We start from the raw sequence: 27,831 nt of genomic DNA, 5'->3' as shown, positions 1-27,831 counted from the left end.
GACTTTGATACATATCAGATAATTTCTTATCCAGTTCTTGTCTCAATTTTGAGGTGACAACAACAATTACTCGTCATATAATTGCATACGTGTAGAATACAAGTTTCTTTACGTGTTGAACTTAATTTGTGATTTTTGACATTTACAGAATTGAAGATCCGTTCAATCTTAACAAAAATAAAAAGGAGAGAAAGTTGGACGTTCTTTTAACAAATTTTCAAACTCGTCTAAATAAATAGTCAAGAAGATGGCGACGATGTGACTGGAAATCTGGACAGGTAAGAAAATAAGCACATTTTTTATCTAGTATTTTTGTAGCCTAATATATTTAGAAGTTTACTGCATCTTATAAACCCATACGTCTCATTTATCACGTAATTACTCTTCCTAATTACTTTAACAGTAGGAGCCCATTTTTTGCACACCTTTCTTAAAATTCCGTTCATTTAGTATTTTCGGCTTCTTCTTAAATACTTTTCGAGGTGTCCGTGCCGAATACAAATCGCACCTCGAACATTACGGGTGTAAGTACGTACATGCATGCATAAAACTGACTCACATTATGCGTTATCGTCCTATAATAGGAGTCCTATTATCCGAATATAAATATGGAAATAGAACTGACACACTAAAATAAAATGTACCGTTCTTCGTTCCTCTTCTTCCTCTGTATCCATCCATCCGTAGTTTGTTCATAGCACAATACGTACAATGCAGCACAATATATCTGCATAATCCTCAATCAAATCCGATCCAATCGTCGTGAATGGTAAATTGGCTAGAGGGATGAAAACTACTCAGAGATCACTTTTATCTACGAGAAGAAGAGGAAGTGAGCGAGCCACGGATTTAATTCTATTAAATAGAAATGAAAAAGCACGCTAAAAATGCAAATTTTACATTTTCAGCATGTTTTTTCATTTCTTAAAAAAACATTCCCTAATAATATTTTTAAAGTTTTCGCAAACTTTTGTAAAGTATTTTTAAATCTTATAAAATTATGATCAACTACGAAACTAAATAAGTTCTGAAACTGTAAGTAAAATGTAGATTCCTGAAATTATCCGCAAAACCGGGGGTGTCACACTCATCATAATTTATCGTGGCAGGGAAGACACCAGGATGAAATATAGTTACACTAAATGGGAGTTGATTCCGTTATAATATGTGTACAACAACAACAAAATAATGATATTGCTTAGGTATATTCATCATCATCACTCTCGATAAAGTGGACTTTAACTCGTGCAATTTGTCAACTTCATTTTTGCACAATTTTAGTGCCTCGTTTCATTTCACATCTTCTCCAATTAACGATGCACCTTTTCCCCGTCTCATCTTTCAACTTGTTCTCCGTTGTTTCGTCTTCTGTATGTAAATTAAACCCATTTTATGTGTCTCATCTCATGCAAAGAATATTTATTCACGTCATCATCCTCCGTGTGCTCCCCACTTTTCATTACCAGCATAATCATCATCATCATAATCAGATCATACATAAGTAGATAATTAGGTACACAAGAAAATTAGAAATGCACGATCAGCTACAACAACAAATAATTCCCATATACTTATTTAGCACCTGCATAACCAATTTTGCATAATAAAATATACTCTACATAGATAATTTAGCCGTTGAAAATTTTCAATTTGAAATTGCATTTTCCTATCTTTGCTTAGCACGAGGACGGTGCTAATAATACAAATAAAGATCCGTTAGTCAACTTCACTTTAGTCGTTGATTGAAGACGCTGCTGTTATCCGACTACTTAGATTGGTGCATACGAAGGGGACGCCAAATCATCAGAATCACCATGCACCATTGTCATAAAATACGTATATACATGCAAGTTACGTCCCATTATATCATCAAGAATGAAATAAAAACCGCACTGCCTTTCCTTCCACCAGTGCCGTTCGTGATATGATGATCATCACGGTCGTGAAATTGTCCTCTTAAGAAGAATGAGCAAGTTAATAACGTAATGCACACAATGCAAGCGAGTAAAGTGAATGCATGGTGGTTGGTTAAGCTGCTACTTTTCTTGTACCTTCTGCATTATATCATCATCATCATTCTGGGTTAAGTTCAGTTCAACGAACCCTTCCCACCAAGGAACGTACGATAAAGGAGTGACAGTGACCTAGATTAAAGTGGTGGAAGTGATTTCTGCTGGGGGGAACATGGTCCATGGTAATCATCATGGTTTTATAGATAATTGGACAATTTCAATGCCAATAAGTTAAATGTCCATGGATTGAATGGAATTTAAATTTTAGAGGTAATCTTTAAGCGCCTCCAAAACGCCGGAATTAAATATTTAAAATTGATTACGTATTGTCATTTTATTTTACAAGATTCGGTCTCAAAAAAATCAGTCTACTTCTAAATTAAAAAATCATGGCTATATACCATTACATTTTTTATATATTTAGGAACTTTTACGTATTTTGGTTTCATGTAACACGCTTATTGTCTCAGCACGGTTTTAGCACTTTAAGGTGCAATATGACTATGCTAGATCTGCCATTATTCAGCACCCTCCGCCCCTATTAAATGTCTTTAAGTTCAAATTCGTACATAAAATGGCATCAATTTCATAAGTTTTCAGTTAAATGCAACCTTTCCTACTTTAATGTTTGGTCCTACAAAAACTTGAACTTTGCAAAATTAGACTATTTATTTTTGAAGAAATTTGTCTGAAAAAATGTCAAATGACGCACCACCGCGTTACAAGCTCGCACGGATTCTTCTCGCAATATTTAAATAGAAATGCGTGTGCAGAAGTAAGTAGAAAGAAAAAAGAACAGTTAGTTTACAAAGCTGCTGATATTTCGCACACCGTGTGGAAAAGTATTAGCAGCAGCAGAAGTGGTGGTGGTGGTACAGTCATCTCTTTTGTGTTGTGGTTTGCCTTTCCTAAGTGCAGGCCTGGTTAAATAAATGGGCCATTGGGTGAATCAAGGTGGATGAACCCACCATATTCGCTTTTAAACTTCAACTTCAGAATAGCCAACAATATCACGACACAATGCAAACCTTGAAGAATGACAGAAGCTCGAGGAAAGAATAGAGAATCAAATTCGAAAAGAACAATGTCAAAAGTTACATATTTTTCCCGAAATGCTGCTAACAATGTCAGTTACGTTACGTATCTAAAAAGGCAGGATGTCACGTCAGTTCATCTCGTTAGTTGCTTTGCTTTGCTTTATTACCCGAATTGGTGCATATCTTATTTCGGTAAAAATAAATTCTTAATCATTCCCTGTTTTTGGACTGCACAAGGAATTGCTTGTTTTCAAAATTTTTGGAAAATGAAAGAGAAAAGGAAAATGAAAGGTATGCATATATGTAGATATGTCTACCCACCCTTGTAAAATGACCGGTCAAGTTTTACTTCGTGTGGTCTCTTCTTAGAAATGTGTCGAACTATTTAAGGTCCGATTTTTATGAAAATACACACACCTGCTTTTCTAGGTTAGTTGTGGCTGTGGCATGTATATACTTTTTTAAAAAGACGATGACACCAGCCACGTAAATGGTACGTGTTTAAATACATATGTGGGTTGCATTCTTAAAGTAACCGAAACAACACTAGCCCAGATTTCCATATGATATCCACACTTATTTTATTACCTAAAATGTCAGTAAGGTTAGGGTTAAAAAAGGTGCATACGTAATATTCCCAAACTGGAGGTATATACTTTTTTTGGTCATCAAATGCTTTCATGTACAAAAATAGACAAGTGAATACCTACCTACTCGTAAACAAGGAAGCAATTCATGATTAAAAAAGTCTGTAATTTTCCACAATTTGTCCTCAAACTTCATACCCAACCACCATCCGAGTGGTTTATCTAGCCTAAAAGTGAAAAGTCGCACAAACCCAGCTTTGGAACCCACGAATTATTCCCTCTCGCCAACTTTTCCTTAAACGTTCGCCCGAAAGGAAACAAAAATACTGAGTAATCAAAGTCAAAAATCATAAAACTTTCTACCCACCAATTTTCCAATTACTCGGAAATCGTATTTATGACCAATATATGAAAACATAAAAAAATACCTCCGTGAAGGAATACCTTGAAAAATAACCTTCTTGATCCAATTAGCATTACAAAATTACCATAAAACCTCAACAACCAACCTTTACATAATTACCAGACAACAACCCTGATATTTATTCAAGGTAAAAAGTTCATTAGCCGACTCCGACCACGACCACAACCCGGTCACATAACCCTCCGTACTATCCTGATCATCATCGATAATAATAAAAAAAATAAGACAATATGCACGTAAAGAACAACAATGAATGCATGCATGCAGCCATTCAGACTCACTTACTGGCCGATAATGGCGATGAATCAACTTTTGTTCTCGCTCAAAACTCAGTTATCAATCTCGATTATTATTGAAGACCTGACTAAACAACTTTTATTATTACGGTTCATTTATTGACTGTCTAATAGCTCGATGCCTTCCTCCACTTATTACCAACCTGAATTCTGCACATGCAATAATGTAATAATAAAATTACATTATTACCTCGTCTACCCCTCCTCCTCACCACTTTTATCCGCCACCATCGGCACATTACATTGTTACAAAAAAATCAAGGCAACAATGCCCATCCTACAACAAGAAGAGTGGTAGGATGAGAAGAGTTGGTTGAACCCGTCGGTTTGGTCCAGTAGCCCAGTGAACTGAAGAGGGATGCAATAATGCCAAGCTGAAGATAACAATGAGCAAGTTCATGAGCAAGTACTTTATGCATTGTTGCAAATAATTACGAGTCACTCAAGGGAGGAAGACAATAAAAGTAAGACTTAATATGTACGTAGGTAGGTAGGTACGCACATAAGCTGCCGTAAAGACTGACTGGCTGGGGTTTACATAGTTAGTTCCGTTCCGACTTCTTTTCTTTTCCCCATTCTTGCAGATTTCCTCGGCTTATTTATTAAATGGCGTAACATGATAAAAGACCTGCTGCATTGTTGTCTTGGGCATTGCATGCGTACAATAACTGCTGACTTATAACTTTAAAGAACTGTTATATCATCATCATCCATTCCATTTTGCCTGCCTGCTGCAGTAAATTGAAAGGATGCAACTATTAGTACTGTTAGTTAAATCCACCCAATCCAAAGCTGTGTATGTACGTTCGTATGTTCCAACCGACCGGCAATTCCATTGTTTGATTTTGATAACAAGAAAGGAGAAAAAAGTAAATTAAATAATGTGACAATGATTCTTTATGCCTGCCAAGTAAGTAAATATCTGAGTACATACGACCAGCCAATCACTTCATTCATGGGTTCCGTTTCCTTAATTCCGCTCAGAAATAACAATAAATTCTTGTAACGTTGCTTTTACGGGGTTTAAAAATCTGAGACGACGACCATGATGTGACATCTGCTATTAATGACGCATTGTTGTGGAGTCAACTTGCATTTATTTTTTTGACATGTCTTTTTCTTTTTCCTCTCACTGGGTCGGGTTTAATATTTTTAGTATTTAATTTTTTTGGCCGTTTTAATTTCGTCGAGCACTCCGCAGTACAATTAAGCCATTCATCCAAAGTTATACCTTTGGCGAGAGAGGTACAACTTAAAAACTTTCGAACAGACTAATTTTAGACCTTTTTAAGAAATTCTGAACTTTTAACTTTTAAAGCGACCCTGATTCCTGGAAATATTAAAAGAAGAAAGTTGGGTATTTTTTGTCCTGGTCAACCCAACAACTTACCCTTTGCTCTGGCATATCTCACCATTATAATAATGATGGAACAGATTTGCATATCAGTGTCCAGTCCAGCCCAATGCCCTTGACTCGCCGTCGGTTCGACGCTATTAATATTAAAGCTGCTGACCAGTAAGTAATAATAAATAATAAAAAGAAGGCGATTTGACGCGTCCATCTGGAAAAAAGGCATGCATGGAGAAATGTCTCCGTTAAGATTTACCTAAAAGTGTCTCACTTTTTATATTTGTTCACTTCCTCTCCATCGTCTCACCCTTACACAACTTGAATCAGTAAGTCTCGCCAAGTACGTACGAATTGCATAAGAACTTAATAGCTTCATAAATAATATGTTACGTAATATTATTAATTCATAAATTCAATCAAATCGACATGTACATATTGTATTAGAAGTACTTAAATCTAACATTGACTTAATTTCAACGTGTCCAAAACTCTACTAAATTCGTCCCTCTTCTTATGTTGATTACAGAATCATTCCACTCCCACCCAGCCAAGAAGTACAAGGAGCAACAATTGAACCTCCGTCATCATCCCGTACTCACCCGGCCCTCGATTAATCAAGGTAAGTAAAAAAAATCACTCCTTTTTTTAACCACAAGTACAAAAAATGCGAGAAGATTTTTCAGTGGGTGAAGTGTTGCCAAACTATCTCATCAATTCATCGTCTCTCTTTCTATCTTTACTTTATCCAATCTCATCCCAAAATAAATTCTTCTCTTGCATAATTGCAATAACACAATTTTCTCCTACTCTACTATGCCCATCAATACGTAAATCATATTATTTGGTTTAACCTTGCATATAAAGTTATCCATATGCAATCCCACCTATTTCTCTCCACGGGTAGGCGGGTGGATGATGGAGAAAAGATCGAAATTACTGCGGAGAAAGTATCCATCCACCACTAATAAGAATGCGAAATTGGAGGAGAAAGTAACTTTCTGCGAGGGTGTTGTTATGTTAAGAGGGAGAGGAAATGATGTGTGGGTTGATGGTTGAAGGCCTTCTTCTTCGCTCATTTACGTGTACATGCATTTTATATGGAATCACTACTTGTGGACTCGTGTCATAAGTCAATCCGAACGAGGCTAGGATAGCCTATCGTAAAGTAAATATGATTACTCTCCCACAAGGAGAGAAAGTAGTCGAAGGACAGTGCCAATGTCACACACAAAAAGGCAGAGAGAAAGTATGTATAGTGGTCGTCGTAAAAGTAGTACGGACTGCCCTAACCAACCCACCAATACGGTATGCACATCCACATGTAGTATGTCACTCAATAGCGTCAATGTCATTTTACTTACCCGGGTGGTGGTGGTGGTGGTGGTGGTTTGGCTTAATGCAAGGTATGTACGTATTTAAGCAAGTATATAAGTACACATATAAAAACCGAGTGGTCTAGCTTTACTATAATGAACACACCGAAAATCCTCGTGGCATGGGCTGGTCTACATTTAGATGAGCGTCGTCGTCGTCGTCGTTAGAGAGAGAGACAACTCAAGGTTGATTTGTATGTGTGTAATAAGTTGAGGAGAGAAATTACTCTGTACTTTGCTTTCCTTCCTTCCTGCGAGCTTCTTCCTCCACTTTCATCATCCTTTCTCGGATTGTGCTTGCCCCGTGTGTATCGAGAGAGAGAGAAAGAAACAAGGCCACCATTCCCATACATACACGGACCACCAATTATGCCTCATGTCTGATAATACGTATACGATTCAAGGTCGGCCAGCATGACTATTTAACTAACCTCGCCAAAACCACCACTCATTTCAAAATTGGTCTTTCTTACTGTCCTCCCCTGAACTGGTGTCCTTCCTGAATTAATAATGCAATAAGTGTGTCGACAATAACGGTTCGGCCGTATCCATTCTTATGGTGGAGTAATATTTAACTCGGAAAAAGTTGGGCAAGCCGAAACCACAACACACGCCACGCCATGCGCCACGCTCATATCATAACAAAAGTTGAAGTTCAATTCCAAAGTTAACTTGTCATTAGCAGACTACGGACGGAGGTAGATTGGTCGGTGGGTAAGAAGACTTAGTGGAGGAATGTTACGTAGTCGGGCGAAATCCATGGTTTTCTATGCTGTGTGGGTTCAAACCGACTTTTGTTGCCCAATAACTTATAACCTTTCTCTCTCTCTCTCCCACACTTTGATATTGCCTTGAATTTGAAGGTTTTAAATTAAAATTGTTTCAAATTTTGACCCGTTTTCGGGTTGCCCTTTAAATTGACGGGTGGTGGTGATGGTCACGGTGAGATTAGATAAATAGCAGCAGAGGAATGCAATTATGTGTATAGCTATGGGCCTAATTTCTGCATGAAATGTAAATATATGCACTTTTTACTACTACACATTTACACTTTTTACTAGCAAATGCACTTACATACATACTTTGTACGTTAAGTATGCATCCAATTTCGTGATTATTTAATTAATTAAATTACTCCAGTCTCCTCACGAGTAAAGTAGTTAAATCATTTTATTTCTTTATTTTGTTAAGTGCCCTTCTCCGAAGGGACGTGACATTTTATCAAAATTGGCATCGGAATGATCAATCTTCTTCTTTAGGTGCACACCTTTACGTAAAATATCTACACATTAACTGCCAGCTCGTCGTCGCTAACATTTTCATTATGCACTCCTTGTCGTCATATTTGAGGAGGGAAGAAGAAATATTATTTTTGTAACTGTGTGCCTCCTCCACCAAGCAGAGAAACCCATTATGCACGGCACACTCATCATCTCGGGGATAAATTTAGATGTGAAAATTGCATGTTGATCAAAACTCGGATTGCTTTCAATGACGACGACGGCGACGACGACGCCACACACAACACAACAACTTTCCTTCATCACTATTGCATACATACATTTGCATATTAGTTGCGATGCATGCATTTTCACCATTTCTTACATATTCCTCCTCCTCACCTACTGCCAAATCCATCCATGCCGTTACGTGTGCAAGTTTTATGAAATCTATTCTGGGGTCCTTCTTTCTTTTCGAGTTTCTTTTTCTCCTCCTGGTTCTGGCTCTAGGACAAAAATGAACCTGAGATGGTTATCATGTTCGCTTTATGAATGTGTTGCGAATACTATTAACATGAAGAAAGGCGAATATAAATTCCAGGGTCGGCCGGAAAAAAAGCCGATGGTAAAGTGTAGATGCATGTACAAGGCATAAAATTTGCACTCTTTCTTTCACCTCGGATACATACTTAGATATTTGCTCATATGTAGTTATGTATTTGTGCCACATAGATTTTTACCTGAATTTTTTACAATGGAAGCTTTTACCGGATGTGGGATGCATGCGGTATGAAAGCGTTTCACTGTATATGATATGCAAATAAGATAAGTATTAGCAGCCCAACACCTTCGAAACTCTATTCATCCATATTTTCATACGCCTTCCGCTATCGAATCAACTTTTACCTTCAATCCAATCCAACCAACGTGGCTTAGCTTTCTCCATTCTTCTTCCGCTTTTCCAATTTGCGTCCTTCAGCGTCTACTTCCTACTCGTCCACCACCACCAACCACCACGTATCTACTTTCTATCTACTGCCCGTGGTGGTGGTGTGGTGGTACTCCGAGGCGAGACCTTCGCAACTACGTATGAATTAAGTAGGAGGAAGAGGAAGGAAGAGAAACGAGTGAAAGGAGAATTTACTTTCAAGGTAAAATTATACATGGCAAGAAATGAGTCAAGGTTGTTGTCGCTTTGTTATTCTTTAGTTTTCCGCCTGCCCAATTTCTCCATCCAGAAGTGGATCAAGTCTCTCGTAATAAATAATAAAGAAGTATTAAACTTGGTCTTCTTCCTTGTTGTTATTACGTTACGCAAGGAAAACGAAATTAGAAAGCCGTATAATAACTAACACTACACTCTACTTTCCGCCATGCCACCATCTCCCAGGGTGAAAATCTAATTAACTTTTTTCCCCTCGTCCGCCTGTCCATCACAATTTTCTAAAAATGGACAGATTATTATTTTATGGCGGGCACGATTTCCCACCTTCTTTCTAAAAGTGCTTACAGGAAGAGAAAAGAAGAAAGATTTGATTTCCTCTGAGGATAAATAACAAGGACAAAAATCTGTAATTTTAGCCCATTTTTTTCCCCCGATTTTTACCTACGCGTGGCGAAAAAGTGCGAATTAATTGTGCCATGTTCACATTTTGTGCAATATTTGTCTCTGGAAAACGCCTAGAACCAGGCAAAACCCACAGGTGGCCTGGGCAAGTAGATACATATATGATTTCGTGGAATACATTTATCCATCTCGAAAAGTAATTAGAGAGAGACGAGCAGGATGACGAGATGATGATGATACGTTACGCTACATTATTGCCAGGCCGGAGAAGAAGAAGAGTAAAAGTAAATTGATGTTTGTTTGTTTAGTTACTTTGTCAATTATTACTTTCTCCTCCTCTGCTCCAAATGTGCTTTTGCAACTTTAGGAGGTGTACAATTTCGTCAATTCTCCGTATCATCGTGGTCATGATTATTCGCAATTTTCGTAACGATTGCGAAAATAAAAGTGGATAGTCACTCACTCGATACGTATGTATGCACAGCACGAGTGGGTGAAAGTAAGTGGGTACGGTGGAACATATTCGTGTCCATGTTTCATTCTCATTTATACGGAGCAAGCAATAAGGCATAACATTTATTATCCAGTCAGGGTTAGGCATCGGGTAGGCTCTTGTTGTTATTCGGTTCACTCTGTCGTCCTTGAGACTTTGAGATACGAGGTTAAAGTTAGTTAGTCCTGGAGCATATTGGGCTAGTTGTTGTTGTTATGGACGGGGAAAATTGAGGTCTTTCTCTTTCATGGTCGATCATCGTCATCCGCTAAAAAGGGGGACCACTCCCTCCAGTTTTTTGCCATAATTATGGCAGACTAGACTATGTATCAAAATGACCCATCACTAATTAGTGTGGGCACTAAATGAGTGGTAAATAATCCAATTATTGGGAATCTGATCGTTTGCATGTGTGTATTTATAGTTAATATACTTTTTCAAAAAACATGAATGTGTCCCCATTTCCCTTCCTGGTTTGATCTCCTCAGTTTTCGAAATAGTTGTCGATCTCGGATTAGTTTTTGATTTAGTTTGCAAAGGTTTTGGTCTCCTTCCTACTCAACTTTTCAGCCCTGACCTGTCTCTTCCAGGCGAAAAGAGTAGAACAAGTGTTCCATGGTCTGTGGTTTGGTTTCTGTTATGTAGTTTGCTCTCATTTGGGAGAGTTTTCATCTCAAAAAACACGCCATAACATTGGGAAATGTAGGAAGGTGAAAGTTCAAACTTTTAAACTTTCACGTACAAAATCTCACTTTGGTTATCGTTCGTTTGTGGTCTCACAGATTTAGTTGTGGGTTTGGTGGAAAAAAAATCTGTCACTACCAACCAATCAAATTTGCTGTCTGGCTAGATCGCCATTCAGATCGGATCCATCCACCAACCACCAAGTCTGATTTTATTTATCTGTGTTTATCCCGATGTCGCGATCCTCAAGGATTGACACGAAATAATTTGTGGCTAATGCAACCTGATCGCCGGTATTGGAATATAGGTCAGTGCCAGGACTCGCCCTTCAGTTCATTCAAATGGATGCCATCCATCAAGGAGGGTCTCATTTCCATCAATCCGTTAAAAACTACATAGTGTCCTTCCTTCCTTCCTTTAGTCTCCCGGGTAGTAGAATACCATAGTTTTCACCCGCACGTACATACATAATACCCGGGTATTCTACTCTCTCAACCATATCCAATCCACCCACCCACTCACCAACTCGCTCATCCACATGTAATAATAAGCAATAATAGAGCATCACGATATGTACGTATTATTTGCGTTGGTATTCTTCTCGCGTGTCCTACATACGTTGGCTGCTTCATATGCAAAACTACAATTCAATTCACTTTCTTTTCCTACACTCACTGCTAAAAAAGAGAAAGAGCCAATGTTTTACATACATGAATGGGAACACGACGACGAGACAGGCGGAATTGTGTGCGGACCGAGTTGGAGTGAGTGAGTGAAAGTAAAGAAGGAAAGTAAAGTAAATATCGTCCCATGTAAACAGACGGCGAGGGGGACGAATGCATAAAAAATAGGCAACCTTGAGATGTCTGTCTCTCCCTCTGAATAGTGCTAGATCCAATTTTAATGAGCTTGCTTGTATGTACTACATTCACACATTTATTTACTGATCATCCGTCATTATTATGTATGTATTATCATTATTTTGATAATGGTCACACTTCAAAGTGTGACCTTTCACGTTATCCAATAATTGGCGGGTATTATGCATCCCATCAAATTACGAGAGTTATGACGCTACCAATTTAGTTAAGGATTTGGGAGTGAAAGTAAGTTCCGCCGACTGACTGGCATAATAAATTTATAAACACGTTTAATTTGCCAGGCCGTCGTCATATGTCGAGTGGGTAAAAGTGTAAAAGTGACCACACCATGAAATGAAATGAAATGAAATGACACGACACGATCCACTTTGTTACTTATTTATTAAACCTGTCCGCATTTTTGTGGAGGGGGATAGAGTTTTTTTTATGTAATTTGAGACAAGTGCAGAAAAATAAGCGGATCGATTTTTTCTCCCCGTGTGCGTTTTGTGACGACGGTACGCCTTATTTTTCTTGTTTTGTCCTTACACAAGACTTCCGTGTGACGTGGTTTCATTGATCCTCGTTTGGCGTCCATCAATCGGTCAGCGTGCATGCATGCATGGGAAGGGGAAAAATATAGTTGATAACTTGTGTGGTATGCAGGTACATATGAGAAAGGAGAGAGACTCCTTAATTCAAATTAGTATTCATGCATGGGCAACGACCCGACCGACCTAGCAAATCAACAACCAGTCAATACATGCACGGGTCGGCGTGGTCGATTTTCGTAAATTCTTAGACCCAAATAATGCTAATGCTGTCGCCTAATTTAGAAAATTTCTTTCGTTAGTTTGGTTTCTTGGAAAAGCCAAATTGTAAAGAAGGGATTAAAAAAGTTGGAATGGAGAAAAAAGTGCGCATTCCATCCTGGTCAAGTACCCTCTGGACAGGACCTTTGCCCCTTATCTCGCACCACTCAGCAACCCAACGTGTATGCATTATGGCTTGTCCAGTACATCCAATTTCTAAATTAAGCCCTGCAAAGGCACGTATAAAAGGGCAGCGTACGCATCGTTTTTTACCCATTCTGTCTTTTACCTTGTGTTCGAGTAGTGTATCGTCGTATGTGAGAAGTAGTGACCAGACCAGACCCAACCGGATCCACGTTGAATTCATTCCACAATTTCATGCCGTTCCGTGAGCATGTGTCAATGTCATAGTGAAGGAAATTTCAGGGTTTCATCCTGCTCTGGTCTACTACCCGAGAGAGAAAGTAAGTGAGTGAGTCAGTGTGTCCGGAGTGGTGTGACGGGTCAGAACGCTAAAACACGGTCCTCTTCTTCTTCTTTGCCTCCGTAGTGCAGTAAGTAAGCAGTAGATTCACGTAATAAAACTAAGTAAATACGAGGGGGAGCCCGCTTTCTTCTTCCCACACCATCATTTCCGTCGTCGTCGTCCTCCTCCACCTCCACTTTCTTCCAACTTGGTGGAACTCATCCTCACACTTTTACCACCACTTTCTCTCTCTCTCTGGGAGGAAGGAAGTTTGTCCGTGGAGGAGTTGTTCTCCTCTGAGTCGTGATTGTGTGGGTGGCCTGGCTGCTGCTTCGTTGGGGAATAAGAATACTTAATTAGTTGAGTTTTGACAAATTTCTACCAACAGTCGGTGACCCGTCTCATCCATTCATTCATTCGTTCTGGGAGAGATTTATTTTACTTTATTTTACTTTGCGTAACTAAAACTTGACTTTGTGGAACTTGATCTGAATTAAATGGAGAAATTTGAGACTGAGAATTAAATAGATGCAGAAATAGATAAATCGGTGCTATTTATATTTCTATATTGGTGCTACGTATAATTAGTGAGGATTGTTTAGACTGAATGTGATCCTAAGTAACTACTCTTGAGTGCCTGGTTTGGACTGATATATTTGCGAAATATTTTCATTCCTAACAAAATATAAACTATTAAGTGGTCCATGTACCTGAACGATTTGGGGAAAAATTAGCCTGGTGGATGTCATGAAATTCTTGCCTTGAAAAAATATACGTACTTATCTACTTAGCTGTGAGTGATATCGGTAAGTAAATTTATTTTGAGATATGTTTCCTCTTCTAAAAAATGAGCTTGGCAATACTTTTCTAAAAAAAATTGCCAGACACATTGGAACTTGGCCTTCAGTCGGTGCATGCATTTTGATTTGCATATGTATGTAACTTCTATGAAACCATAAATATTCCCAGTCTCAACCACCCCCGCTGAAAAAATCATTTCATAATTTATATGTTTATTTTCTTTCGAAAACTTTACAACATGAGAAAGAGAGAAAAACACAACACATGACACATTGCGGTTTCTCTCTCCTGGTTTTGCATATGTAGACACATGCAAACACGGCCTTGAACTTGGGCCAAAAAATGAGCGATTTTTATCCCCAAAGTAAAACTACTTTCTCTTGCTGGCTCTTGTCCCATCATGTCCACGTCCACGGACGGAATTTGCATACATGAGAAGAAAAACCTTCGTCTGTACAACATAGTGGGACAGGGCAGCAATATTATAAAGCATGCACGAGATGACATTAACGTTCTGATGGGGCTCCTACTCCGCTTCTAAGCGTCCTTTATTTTTAGCCCGTTTTAACTCACACTTTTTTTATGGTGGCATTTTCTTTGAGAGAGAGAGAGAGTCAAGGATAGCATTTCGTATTCATGGTTTTCTTTCGTGTGACGCCGGTGGTGACGACGAGGTCAGGAGTGTGTAGACGGTATACGGATACATACGCCAGGCAGCATTAGCCGAATTAGTGCATGGAGAGGGCGTCCCTATTATGAAGATGAGATACTTACCTTTCAGTTTTTGTGGGATCTGCCCATTTTTATTTCATTTCACAATTTAATCATAATTATCCATGTCTTCAGAAGGATTCAATGCATGCATTACTTATTTTGGAGGTTACTTATTTATTAAATTCATGAAATTTTGACAAGCCTTGTTATTAACACACCCTCTTAAAATGTATTGCAAAATATCGCCATAAAAGCGACACTGTACTTGATAAAGACTTCCTTGTTTATAAATGTAAATATGGGTTCAGTTCTTTAATCACGAGGACTTATCCAATATTTACCATGAATACGGTGGTGATGATCAATTGAGCCTTTGTTTCGTCCAAGTTCCAGGCAGAGTGAATATGCAAATTCTTACTCCAGAAATTATTTTCTCCATTCATAATAGTTAGTGATACAATAATTATGATGTCGATCGATACGTACATACTCGTATAAAAATTAATGCTTTCATACATGCCTATGTACCAACCTACCAGGGCGACCACTATATTTAATTCATAGATACTCTTAAATAGTTAGGAGGTACGCATACATACGTCTTAAGATCAATGTTAGACTTGCTGGCCGGGTGACCTCGCCACAACGTGGCCTTGACCTTACCTTAAATACTTATGATTTACGTACGTATTTTGAGTAAGGCTTATGGTTATTTGGGCATTTGGTTTAGTAAACTTTTCCATGCAACGGATCTCAACAAGGGTTTTCATCTGGCTGGAGTGGACCGAGTGGATGGGATCAAGTGGAGATAATAATGATGGTCGGGTTGTGCAAAACATGTAATTTTGAAATCCTACCGTTAATACCTTTGATGATGACGAGGTAACGAAAAGAACAGGGAGCTGATTAAAATTGGAGCTGTCCAATTACATACGTATGAATTTACATATGTTGTTACATACGTTAGTTAGTACCACTTCTCATCTCATGACCCCCCGTGGGTGGGGGGGCGGGGTCGTAACATTATTGCCTTTTGATTGTGTTCTACCCATCATTTCATGACGAATGGTTGGGTTGATTGGTGGGGCTGCTTTCTTCTCCTCCGTCTACTTTCTCTCTCTAGGGCGTATTTTATTTCATTTCAATATTGACATTTCCAGGTCAAAGTCAGCCTGCTTAATCCACCCGCCAGACAAAGGGAGGATATCAAGAAAGTGGTTGCACAACATTATTTATTTAGTTTGGATCACGTTACAAAATGCCAGGCTGCATAATCATGCGAGTCTTGTTATCCGGATCAAAGGAAGTAAATCTACATATGTACACATGGCTATCGCTTTTCCTCGCTGATTTAACATGGCACTCTTTTCTTTTCTCCTTCGACCAAATACCATTAACCCACAAAGCTATTCTTATTCGAACGAAATTCCAAGAATTATTATAGAAAACTTGATCCGGAAGCCGATACGAGTTTGGATTCAATTCTATTGTTCTTCACTTTTTAGAATTGAACGTCAACTATAAACAAAACGTTCGAATTGTTATTATTCCATCGCCACGTTCCTGTTTATACTTTAATTTATCCTCCCACGCTGCACAAGGTCGTTGGTTAGTCGGATTAGTGATTTAGACTCTAAATCACGGAATAAAAGTCAGTCCCCCCGAAAATTGGGTGTTGGGACTCGATCTCAGGATCTGTCGAGGTGTGTGTGGTCAAAAATAAGATGGGCAGAAATCATTAATCAAATAATATTAATAACCCATTGTTATTTAGCGTTAATTGTTTCATTTTCTATTAATAACTTGTTTCATTAGTTCACACACACCATGCACAATTAACTAACTGAATGGTGGTGGTGGTGGTGACACAATTAAACCCGTAAAAAATCTTCCGCATTCGATGACCAAATTGTTTAAATTTACTTTGAGTACTAGTTAAAAATTAAAACAAGGCTGTCCTCTCATTTTCTTGCAGTGTCCTGTCCAATCCGGTCCACACCGATTTCTTCATCCATATCAAGAAGACTGAATTAGACGTACCACGTACATACCCAGTCCTGGACCGGAAGTTATGTCATTCTCCCTCCTGGGAACATTAGAGTTCTAGAAGCAAAAAAACTGTCAAGTGGATCTGCCTGCCTGCATTAAGGTTTGACTTTCTCTCCTCTTACTTTCTCTCTTACTCACTTTTTCATGTTATTTTATTTTATGAGTCAAATTATTGAAATGAAGAGTAAGTAAAAGTCCATCTGGAGGAATAATTCATTTCTTTTCTGATTGTTGTTGCACACGGAAATGACCTTATGACCTCCTATTATTTATTCTCTTCATACTTACAAAGTTACTTTATTTTACGCATGTCATTTAAATATGTGTACAGAAAACAATAGAAAATTATAAGAATGCTAAAATCATAATGGGTTTTTGCTTTATTATGCAATTAATAAGTACAAAACCACAAATAATTTTATTTACTACCGGCTTTTTACATATGTACATGCGTACGATTTTTGAACTTTTACTATAACATAATTTTCCTAAAAAATTTCAGAAAACAAAAAAAATTCATCATCATCATCTCGCCTTTCGAATTAACTGAAATGGGAGAAGTCACGGAGACTCAGAGTTTCACGTCGCCCTCTTCCGCCACGGGTGGTCACGGTCATCGCCACCACCACCATCACACCAACCAACCCGACCGGACTTTAGGCGGACATCACCACCACCATCACCATCGACACCATCGGTCCTCCTCTTCCGGTGGGGGTGGTCTCAACCCCGCCAATTCGAACAACAACGTCTCCCCACCGACCCGGTCCTTGTCCTCGTCCACCCTTCTCATCCCCGCGCATGGTGACGACGTCGTGAAGCGATCATCCCCAACTCCTCCTCCCCCAGAACCACAACAAGCGCCACGAGAACAACTACCAGAAGCCTTGTCGTCCTCCCACCTGAACGAGGACGGGTCCTACGACAACTCCAAGTTGAAGGAGGAAGACTATGAAAAACTCACCGTGTTTTTTGCCCACGATTTCTCCGGCGTTCCCGAGGATGCGCCCAACAAAGCGGAAGCTTCCCTCCCGAGAAATCTAATTCTGAAGCCATCCGGCGTCATTAATGATGTAAGTCAATTCTAACAATAATGACGTTACGTATAATATTTTTATCAACCAGAAATCATCCGATCAGTGCACGCGCATCATATTTATAATAAAATTTCATATTTATTGCTGTCTGGAATTTGGAACGTGTACTTACAGATTATCTTGCTAAGTTTAGTTTTAAGTAAATCACAAATCTCAAGGAAGGATAAGGTCGAGTCGATTCCTTAATCAAGCATTTGTTTGTCTACTAGTTGTACGTACATATTCTAATCGGATCGTAGTAGTGGTGGTGTCGCGTATATAAATAATAATCTCGCTATTTTGAGTGACACGAGCATATCGTGTCGGGTTGAGTGAGGTACATGATAATCGTCTCAGAAAAAAGATATCATTCAGCGTCAAGTTGTAAGTAGTAACTGGATCCATTCAAATTCAATACGCAATATGTTATACGAGGAGTCTCCTCCTGATTAACATATTTATAGTTATGGATCCCATTTTTATGACACTCGAGGGAGAAGATTACTTTCTTCGCATTCGTCCAGATTTTGCGTGGCGTGGCGTGTGTACGTACGTATAGTAAAGTAGTAGTGAATTTTGCAACACTTTTACTCCCAGCCACCTCAACTAGCAGATATATGTACACGGACTATTATGATCCGCTACTTAAATACCTCCTCGTGTATGAGATCAATTTTATTATTTTACGTACTCTTCACCACACATGCCATTCGCCACCAACCAAACCACCGATACCGACCGGCCAACAAACAACAAGTAAAAGTGTGCAATTCTATTCCAGTCACTCTAGCCAACACGCAGACAGAAGCAGGTTGGATTTGATTTTAGTCTCATTTCCAACCTAAAGTTGTACCTTATCATTACACGAGGATTGTTGTTGTAGTGTCATTTTGGTTGGTTTGGTGAGGTGTCATTAGTGGATTTGCTCTCTTTTTTTTGTAATGCTAAACACTGTGCTATAATAATAATATTATAACCTTGCCCAGTGTCAGTGTCATGTCCGTCATCAGTGTCACCAAAATAATCGTCACTATTTTTCCACTGTTGTTTGTGACCGTATCGTGAACATTCATTCTTTACGACAGGGTCTCGGCGTGTGGAGTAACGGCTATATTCCAGTTGGCACCCGGTTCGGACCTTTCGCTGGAAATACCTTCCCACCAGATCGAGTTCCTGAAAATGCTTGTCGGAAATATTTTTGGCGGGTAAGTACACTTAATTTTCTAAAAATTTAGTTATAAAATTGCTCTCATAAAACCAAAAGTGTTTAAACTATGAGTCAGGACAGAACTGGATCCTCCAGACACGCACACGAAATCTAATTCATAATCCTGAAACCATAATCGCTTTTTCCTGCTTATTTATTTTTGCGTGCCTCCCGTATTAAGAGTTACGCTGCTATGTACAATTATAATTGTTATTACCTAACAATTTCTCCTCTCCTGAAATGGATTATGTAGAATACTATTTATTATGCATCATGTCCGTATTATTGTATCGTATCTAGGAATAATTCCTGGTGGCTGGCAAAATAGAGCAGCTAAATATGTAACCTTGAGCTTCACTTCATCATCGTCGAGTCCCATTTCATTCTTCGTGTTCTGCTGTCTGTTTCGTTTCATTATATAAATAAATTCATGGTTCATTTCTCTCCAGTAAATACTCTGGCTGACTTCACGACACGTTAGAAAACAGAATTATTAGCGTCATGAAAATGAACCTGGTTGAGGAAAAGGGAAAGAAAATAAGCGAAAGTAAAGCAATTTAAATTCATGGAAAAAAAATCAAGTTGCATCATCAACACCGATCGCAGAAGTAAAATCCATCCCATTAATATCATTCGCATCACTGCAGCTTTTCGTGTACTGCCAAACAATAGATTTTTCTGGGTATGGATAACTATTTACTTTGAAGAGGTATGGACGGATTGAAATTGAAAATTCACACTGTAAATCCAATCCTCCAGTAGTTGACTCGTACTAAAATTGCAAAAACCCCATACTTACTTAACCCCACCATTACATTATATTCGCCATTATTTGCAATCCACTCCACTCGTGCAGGATGATGATGATGGGGGAGTTGTTGAAAGTGAAATGGTTCGCAACATTAATATAAAGTTTGGCAAATAATATTTATAGCTGTGGAGGAGGGGGAAAACATGGCATGAGTTTTTTGGCATTGGCACTGAACTCGTAAATTGAATAGGCTACTATTAGCAGAGCCGCCGCATTTGTTGTTAAGGATTTCATGTCATGATCAATGATCATCGTCATGATATCCTATTTATTTTCTCTCCAGTAAGTATCACATGGTGCGAGTGACGCTATTTGTATGGATCTGTTTGTGTAATGATGCAGGGTTCATTACCGATGGAAATAGAGCATTTTACTGTGATGCCACCCCAACAGAGAGACGACGACACATTACACGATCTCGCATACCGTGGGGGGAGCTAAAAAAATCGAGGACACGGCACCACAATTGACATCTTTATATTCCACGTTATCTCACTCTCTCTCTGCGTAGTTCTTCTCCATTTTTCGCATGCAGATCCGTTTGCTGACGAGGTTTGTTATTTCTGGTATCCGTGCCAAGAGTCGAGGAAATAATAAAGAAATGCTGTGCAAGGATGCAGTTCAAACTTTTAGAGGAATACATCAGATGCATAATACGTACTCGCAATAGTGTTGATGTTATCCCTGTCCTATCAAAAATGAGCCAGACGTGTCGTTATGTGTGTGACATTGATTTTGATCCAATTCTTTTCTCCCTATTAAAAAAATGCATGCACAGTTGTTGTCTGACTTTTTAAGGTTAAGACGATGATTTCATTTCATTCCATGCAGACGCGTGTATGTATTTATCCACACTGTTTTGCATTCCATCCCATTTCATATATACCTATACTCACGAGATGGGGATGGATAGATAACTACGTGACATTGAATACGAAAAGGAAAACGAATTTGAAATTCCAAGCGAAGAATTTAGTTCCATGAATGAAACTGTGTATGTATAGCTTGTTAGCTGTAAGATTATTATTATACGACGACGGACGAAGGTGAAATGTCACGGAGATGACGATCATCATACGCTTAATAAAAGTGTGGCATGAATTCAATCCAGCACAAAATTTAAATGAATCATGATCACAGCCAAACCAAGCTCAAGGATGAAGAAGAAGAAGATCATCATCATCAATGGTCTCGTCGTATGCATAAATAAAATGCGAAACTTGTAGTAGCACGAACACATTAAATTGGCGACGGACAGTTAGAGTGTGAGATTACATTACAAGCATGCAACAGAGTCCATGCCGATCTCCGATCTTGCCCAATTACAAATTCATTAAACTTATGCTGGATGAGAGAGACCTTCCGCATCATTAAGAGTGGAGACAAACAAATCGGTTACATACATATGTACACAGATTACTTATGAATGCGATAATAGGGATTAAAAGCGCGTGGAGTGAGCGTTATTCTTGCGACACACTCCGGCATATTTAAGTACGTCTTCTTCTCATCATAACAACATGAAATCTGAATCTCCGTCATCCGCACGAGGAGGAAAAGTAGTAGACTTACTTTTAGAATTTGGGAGAATATACGTTATGCATTGCGAATAACTTTGTGAGTCAATTTTAGTAATAAGCGCACCTCTTCCCGTTTCAAGTTCGCATCATATCATAGCGTCACTAACTACTTAGTTTTTGTAGGTAGTAACTCGTACCCAGTGGTATTTATGTGCATATAGCAGACGAACTGCTCTCCTGTTATGCATGTTGAGACGATTATTGTTATGAATTCAATTTGATCTATATTCTCCTCCGACCGTACACTTTAAATAGTTTGCGTAGTTAGAAGAGTTTATTTATTATTTCATGTTTTAATGTTCCATTCCGAAGTAGCATTAGCTAAACTGTAATAACTGCCTGCACTATAATAACTGCCTGCTTGGTACTAATACTAATACGCGGCGTATTATACGCCCAAACTGAATAGTTAGTTATGTACGTGTTATTAGCTGGTGTTTGGATAGCTGTAGTTATTATTGTGTTGGTTGTTCGGTTTTGCTTCCTCCTTTCTTCCCAAGGTAAAATCTGCATTAGGATTGTAATCATTTCACAGTAAAGTTATTACATACAACGGCAGGTGGAAGTTTACGTAATCTGAGCTAATTTTGACCTTGATTGTAATTTCGATTTCATTACGTAAATTATTATGTAAAATATTACATATTGCGTAACCTGAATCAGATTGATTTTGTGGGGTAGAGATTCATGAATAGTACGTCATAATTTGTACTTACACACATGGTTTTTGCATTTCTCGGGTAATTTGAATAGGCGTATGTGAGTGAAAGTGGTAATAAAATTAGCTCTCTTATTTTCTCGCAGATTTACAAGGATGGTGAGCTGAGTTATTACGTTGATGGCTTCGACATTTCAAAAGCAAATTGGATGAGATATGTAAATCCGGCCTACTCATCGGATGCGCAAAATCTGATCGCCTGCCAGTACAACGTAAGTTTATTATGATCAATCTCAATTTCCCCGCTCGATCGGAAGTAGCATCCTTTGAAGTACTTGTTCCTCATTTCTGCTTCTTTTACTACTATACAGATGCAAATTTTCTTCTACACGGTCAAGCCAATCATGCCCAATCAAGAATTGTTAGTCTGGTATTGTCGCGAATTTGCCGAGCGGTTGCAATACCCTCTCACTGGAGAATTGATGCTGATGAAGATACGCCAAAGTGTGGCTGGAGAAATGTCACCTCCACCACCTCCTCCTCCACAAACAACAACAGATACGGAAACGGGAAATAAATCTTCTGATTCTTTGCCCGTCAACCAAAACTTGTTACTTTCCCCACCTTCCGGAAAAGAGTGTGATGTCGGTCAGAGGTCTGTCCGATCTGATGAGGGTTACCATTCCCAAGGATATCACGACATTGCCGTGATGACTCCGCCGGGCGTGGGCGAGACGTCTTCGTCCTCGTCACAATCTTCTTCCTCGTCATCCTCATCCTCCTCCTCTTCGTCGTCATCTTCTGAAGATGATGCGGACAACAATTACATCCTGGATTTCAGCAATGCCACAACCGTGACGAAAATCCTTGTCCCAGCGGCGAAAGAGGGGAGGAAGAGCTCTGCCGAAGAGGCCTGCAGTGACACCGTCACCGTCACGAAGGGAGCCAGCAATGAGTTTCGCAAAGTTAAGATCAAGATGACAAAGGCGTACAGGGCGAATAGCAGTGAAGCGACCACAGAAAATGTGGAAAAGATTGTCATTAAATCATCCCCACCGGCATCACCACCATCATCTCCACCCCATCGAGACACAGGGCACCTGGCCAGACTTAAGCTGCACCGGAGCAGTTCCATCTCAGGGAAGAGCACCTTGTCTTCCTCGTCGTCGTCCGTCGTGTCGCCAAAATTGACCACGAGCGGTGGCACGTCTCCCAAGCGGAGTAGGGAAGAGATGGAATCCCACGATGGTGAGACTACCATCAAAGTGGTGACTACTTCTACGACCACAAATTCGTCCATCGTCCCGGCCTCCAATATTCCGAATAGTCTCCCCTCGAACAAGTCGCCCCCACCGGGCGCTGCTATTGGTATTTTGGAAAGCATTTTACTCCGTCGCTTCGCCGGGGGTGAGGCATCTCTGCTCCACTCGGGACAAGCCCAGTCGCCACCCTCGCCACCAAAAACGCACCAACTCTCCCCCATGGAGTTGAAGGATCCCTACTCTTACAAAAAGTCACACCGATACTCGCTCCAACAGGAGGCTGCGTCACGGCCACATCACAAAAGCCCGTCACCACCAAACCATCATCAGCAAGCATCAACCTCCAACAAACGGAGGTCATCGTCACCACCAGCAGAGAGCAAAAACATGGGCCCTGCTGTCCCCCCTACTGCGGCATTCATGATGAGAACAAGTCCAAAACATGAACCCATCCTACTCCTGCGTCCCGGACATAACAATAACATTCCACCGCCACCAACACCACCAACAAATGGGCATCACCATGGACCGCAACAAGCATACAATGGTCACCCACCATCTCACCCACCACCACCAAATCATTTCCAACACCACTTTAACAATGGTGGACCTCCTCCACATGCTCCGCTGCATGGTCCTCCACCACACTTTGGTCTCTTCTACCCACCTCCTCACCACCCAGGTCACCCCCACCATCATGTAACCGGGTCATCTCCACCTGGTCAACCCGCCGTTCCATCGCAGGAACAACTGCACCACCAGCATCACCAACACCAAAGAGAATTTCAACTCAGAATGGAAAACTTTAACAATTCTCGGCCCCCATTCATCTACACGTCGAATCATCCACCTCCTCCTCCGCCTCTTGGAAGTGGGAGTAACAAACAGGAGATTCCATCCCCACTTCCATCGCCACATTACGGTCCCCCACCCAACGGATTGCATCACCATTCCTTCACCTCCACGTCCAGTGGTGGCAGTGGGAGTGGTGGGAACAGTCCACCATTCTCGCATCCCGATATTCACCGTCGTGGAGGACTTCCCCCCACAAACTCGTCGTTTCTCAAGGAACTCACTCCCCTACTAATCTCACCTCCTGGGATGGGTGGGTCTGGTTTCGGATCGGGTGGGTCTGACTCGAATGGTTCGAGGGAGCATGATTCGGATTACGAGGGTGCTTGCAGTCCTGGGGGGACGAGAGGGTATCGCAGTCTTCCATACCCACTGAAGAAAAAGGATGGCAAGATGCATTACGAGTGCAACATTTGTATGAAAACTTTTGGACAGTTGTCTAATCTCAAGGTGGGTTTCAAAAAAAATTTTGAAATTATCTTTGAAAAATTCTCTCACAATTGTCTCAATTCCTAATTCCATGCATCTTGATTTTAAATTTCAGGTCCACTTGCGCACTCATTCTGGCGAACGTCCCTTCAAGTGCAAAACCTGTACGAAGTCCTTTACCCAACTTGCCCACCTCCAAAAGCATCATTTAGTCCACACGGGCGAAAAGCGTAAGTGTTTTACATAAGAATTTACAAATTCTAATTATTCTATTGAATATAACAATTTAATTTTACTACAAATATAGCGCACGAGTGTGAAATTTGCTTGAAGAGATTTTCCTCCACATCCAACCTCAAGACGCATCTGCGCCTCCATTCTGGCCAAAAACCATACGGTAAGAAGAGTTAATCCATGGAATTCTCATCCTTCATTATATAAACAATGCATTAATTAATGTTCATTTGTCTCAAACCAAACAGCGTGTGACCTCTGCCCCACAAGGTTTACACAATTTGTCCACCTCAAGTTGCACAAACGCCTCCACAACAATGAGCGTCCCTACAAATGCTACAATTGTGGCAAAAAGTACATTTCCGCGAGTGGTTTGAGGACTCATTGGAAAACGACGTCATGCAAACCAAGTAACGAGGAAGAGTTAATCTTGGACCGACGCACCCCTCCCGGCCCAAATTCCGGCGAGGGGGACAACTCTCAAATGGACTTCGACGAGGATTATGGTCAATCTGACGATGGGAGCAACGGTGGTGAGTTACAAATCAAATTTATGAAATAGATGAATCAATCCGTGACGATTTTCTACCTAAATACATAACTTTTCGTTACGTTTTTTGATCCGATAAATACTAACGCTAAACCTGAGGGCTGTTGTATCTTATCTTTTTTTTGGCTGTGAAAACGACAAACAACAAACCGCTTATTTTTTCCTGTTTCCTTTTTCTCTCCTTAATACAGATCTGATTGATGTAGAATCTCACGATGAAAACATGTCGCCGGGAATGATGCTGTCGGGCGGAAAAGCCGTCGAGGTGGATGTCGATCTCGATATGAAAAATATTAGCCGGGAGAGGGACGGGCCCCCACCGTCCTCGTCCAGACCGCAACAATCCATCATCCAGTGCAAATAGTGACCACATTTGTTCGTACCTGAGACGAGGAAGAGAAACCCTGAAATTGTACCCATATACGGTCCACACGATAAGCTGCTTCCATATGTATGTTTAACTTTAAGGCAAGAAACATCTCTCATCTTTACCAAGATATTGAGGGCACAATTCCCACCGTCGACTAATTAATTACTAAATCAATCATACTTACCTAATCATTTCAATCACATCATCATCACATCATGGATAATCAAGAAATCAGTTAATTAGATAAGTTAATATGTGTGATATATATTCATGTACCAAGAAAAACGTAATTATTCACCATTATTATTACGTAATAGTTAATTATAGTTATGTAGTTAGATAGAATTAGTTATAGATAGTTGATTAATTTTCCTCTCGTTCTCCTGTCCCTGAATTTAGTATTTATATAACAACGTGTCCCTACTATATTTTGTACCATATTATGTACATGTTCAATCTCATCAATCAGTTTGAAATCAATCAACTTGAATATTTAACTCCACTACGTTGTTGTACCTACATGCATAATTTAGTTAGTTTAATTATTTATAGTCGCTCATCAATCATTCATCGTGGATTGATTAACATTACACTGGTGTTTCGTTTTACAGTTTGTCTCAAAAGTGGAAAAAATGAGATAAAATAGGGAAAACTGCTTTCTACACGTGAGGCTTTACAAAAAACTAAAAAAAAATACCTATGCCAAAAATACGAAAATTAAGCCTCAACTTTCCCAAAAAACGAGACCAGTCCTAGTGCTATTTATTACCATTTTCCAAGCCCACCACACCCACGCGGCCAACCCACCCATCCATCCACTCTCAACCATTTATGTAGAAAAGCCCTATTTACGTACTACTATTTTGTCAACTATTACCTAGTTAATTAGTTAATTTTAGTCGTTAATATCTCGCTCGTTACGATTGTGCGCTATATATGTTTGTATCAGAGAAAAGATTGATTGATTGGCGTTCAAGTGATAATTTCCTAAATATCGATACATTTAATCGTGACTTATCTCTGAGTATATCTGAATCTGAGACGTACATTCATCATGTATTGAACTCGTTAATTTAGACAATTAATTTATTGAGTCATTATTTATGATGTTGAATAGAAGAAATTGTATTTAATTTTGTACAGGAGAAAAAGTTGAGATTTTTTGGATTTCATATATATTTAGTGAGAAAGGTCCACGTTTATAGACAAATCTGTATTACATACTTATGTATCGCTGCTACTAATTATTTATTTAATTCAACATTTATTCGTTCTGGTAATCGATAAGCAGGTTATTATTATTTGTCTTATAGCTGACCGTCTAAACTGCCTCCAATACCACAACCATTATCAGCATACCATTATCATATTATCATCGGGTATTTACGACTAGTGACCCCATTAAAAAATTAAAAAAACTTGTGATTTTTAGGCTACTTCAGTTCAGTTCTTATATTTCTGAAGCAAACTTTTCTAGTTTTGTTTTGTTATTATTCACTTGTTAATTGTTATACATTAACTAATCGTTTTGTTGTACATATTTTATACCGTTTCGTTCGATAGTTCCTTATAATTTGTACAATAATAATTTTTGTATTGCGGGGGATTTTGGTACCGGGGTAAATTATTTTTTGGGTTGGGATTTTTTGGTGTATGGGTAAATTTATAGACAAAAATTGGTGTTGGTATTATTAATTTGTTTGTTATTTTAGGGACCGTCCTTGAATTACGTAACGCAAAAATCGCGATTTTCTAGACCCCCCCCTCCCTCCCCCCTTGAGGCATGTGCAACATAGGCACGATATCACATGGAGCCTTAGACCCCCCCCCCTTCCCCCTCTTGCGTTATGTAATTTATGGATGGCCCTTATATAGTATAGTTTTTTTTTAGAATCTGCATTTTTTTGTCGTCTGTAATAAATTAATTTCCATATTGTTTAAGTAATTTACTTATATATATTTATAATTATTATCTTGTGTAAAGATAATCTTAAAATTTTCCAGCCAGTAAATACAATTAGAATTTTGTTATTGCTAATTTTCGATTTTTTTATGA

General features: G+C 39.3%; 1 protein-coding gene across 5 annotated transcripts in view; it reads left to right on the top strand.

The window, feature by feature from the left end:
- Window positions 1-27,311, top strand: part of LOC110852864 (PR domain zinc finger protein 1) — a 38,654-nt gene extending 11,343 nt beyond the window's left edge. Inside the window, exons 2-12 of one of the 5 annotated variants that reach the window (XM_022100999.2) lie at window positions 149-278; window positions 6,234-6,326; window positions 16,673-16,846; window positions 17,249-17,819; window positions 18,908-19,027; window positions 22,225-22,350; window positions 22,450-24,642; window positions 24,737-24,851; window positions 24,929-25,018; window positions 25,104-25,388; window positions 25,612-27,311. In XM_022100999.2, coding sequence (XP_021956691.1) covers window positions 17,298-17,819; window positions 18,908-19,027; window positions 22,225-22,350; window positions 22,450-24,642; window positions 24,737-24,851; window positions 24,929-25,018; window positions 25,104-25,388; window positions 25,612-25,769 — 3,609 coding nt within the window. In that variant the 5' untranslated portion in view covers window positions 149-278; window positions 6,234-6,326; window positions 16,673-16,846; window positions 17,249-17,297 and the 3' untranslated portion in view covers window positions 25,770-27,311. Of the gene's footprint in view, window positions 1-148; window positions 279-5,902; window positions 6,048-6,233; window positions 6,327-12,994; window positions 13,989-16,672; window positions 16,847-17,248; window positions 17,820-18,907; window positions 19,028-22,224; window positions 22,351-22,449; window positions 24,643-24,736; window positions 24,852-24,928; window positions 25,019-25,103; window positions 25,389-25,596 lie in introns of those variants that run through there. The other 4 variants (XM_022100995.2, XM_022100996.2, XM_022100997.2 and 1 more) reach the window with 4 other exon arrangements.
- Window positions 27,312-27,831: the final 520 nt, after the last annotated feature.

The sequence above is a fragment of the Folsomia candida genome, unplaced genomic scaffold (assembly GCF_002217175.1).
Source record: "Folsomia candida strain VU population unplaced genomic scaffold, ASM221717v1 Fcan01_Sc008, whole genome shotgun sequence".
NCBI lineage: Eukaryota > Metazoa > Arthropoda > Collembola > Entomobryomorpha > Isotomidae > Folsomia > Folsomia candida.
This window is presented reverse-complemented; position numbering and strand designations above follow the sequence as displayed.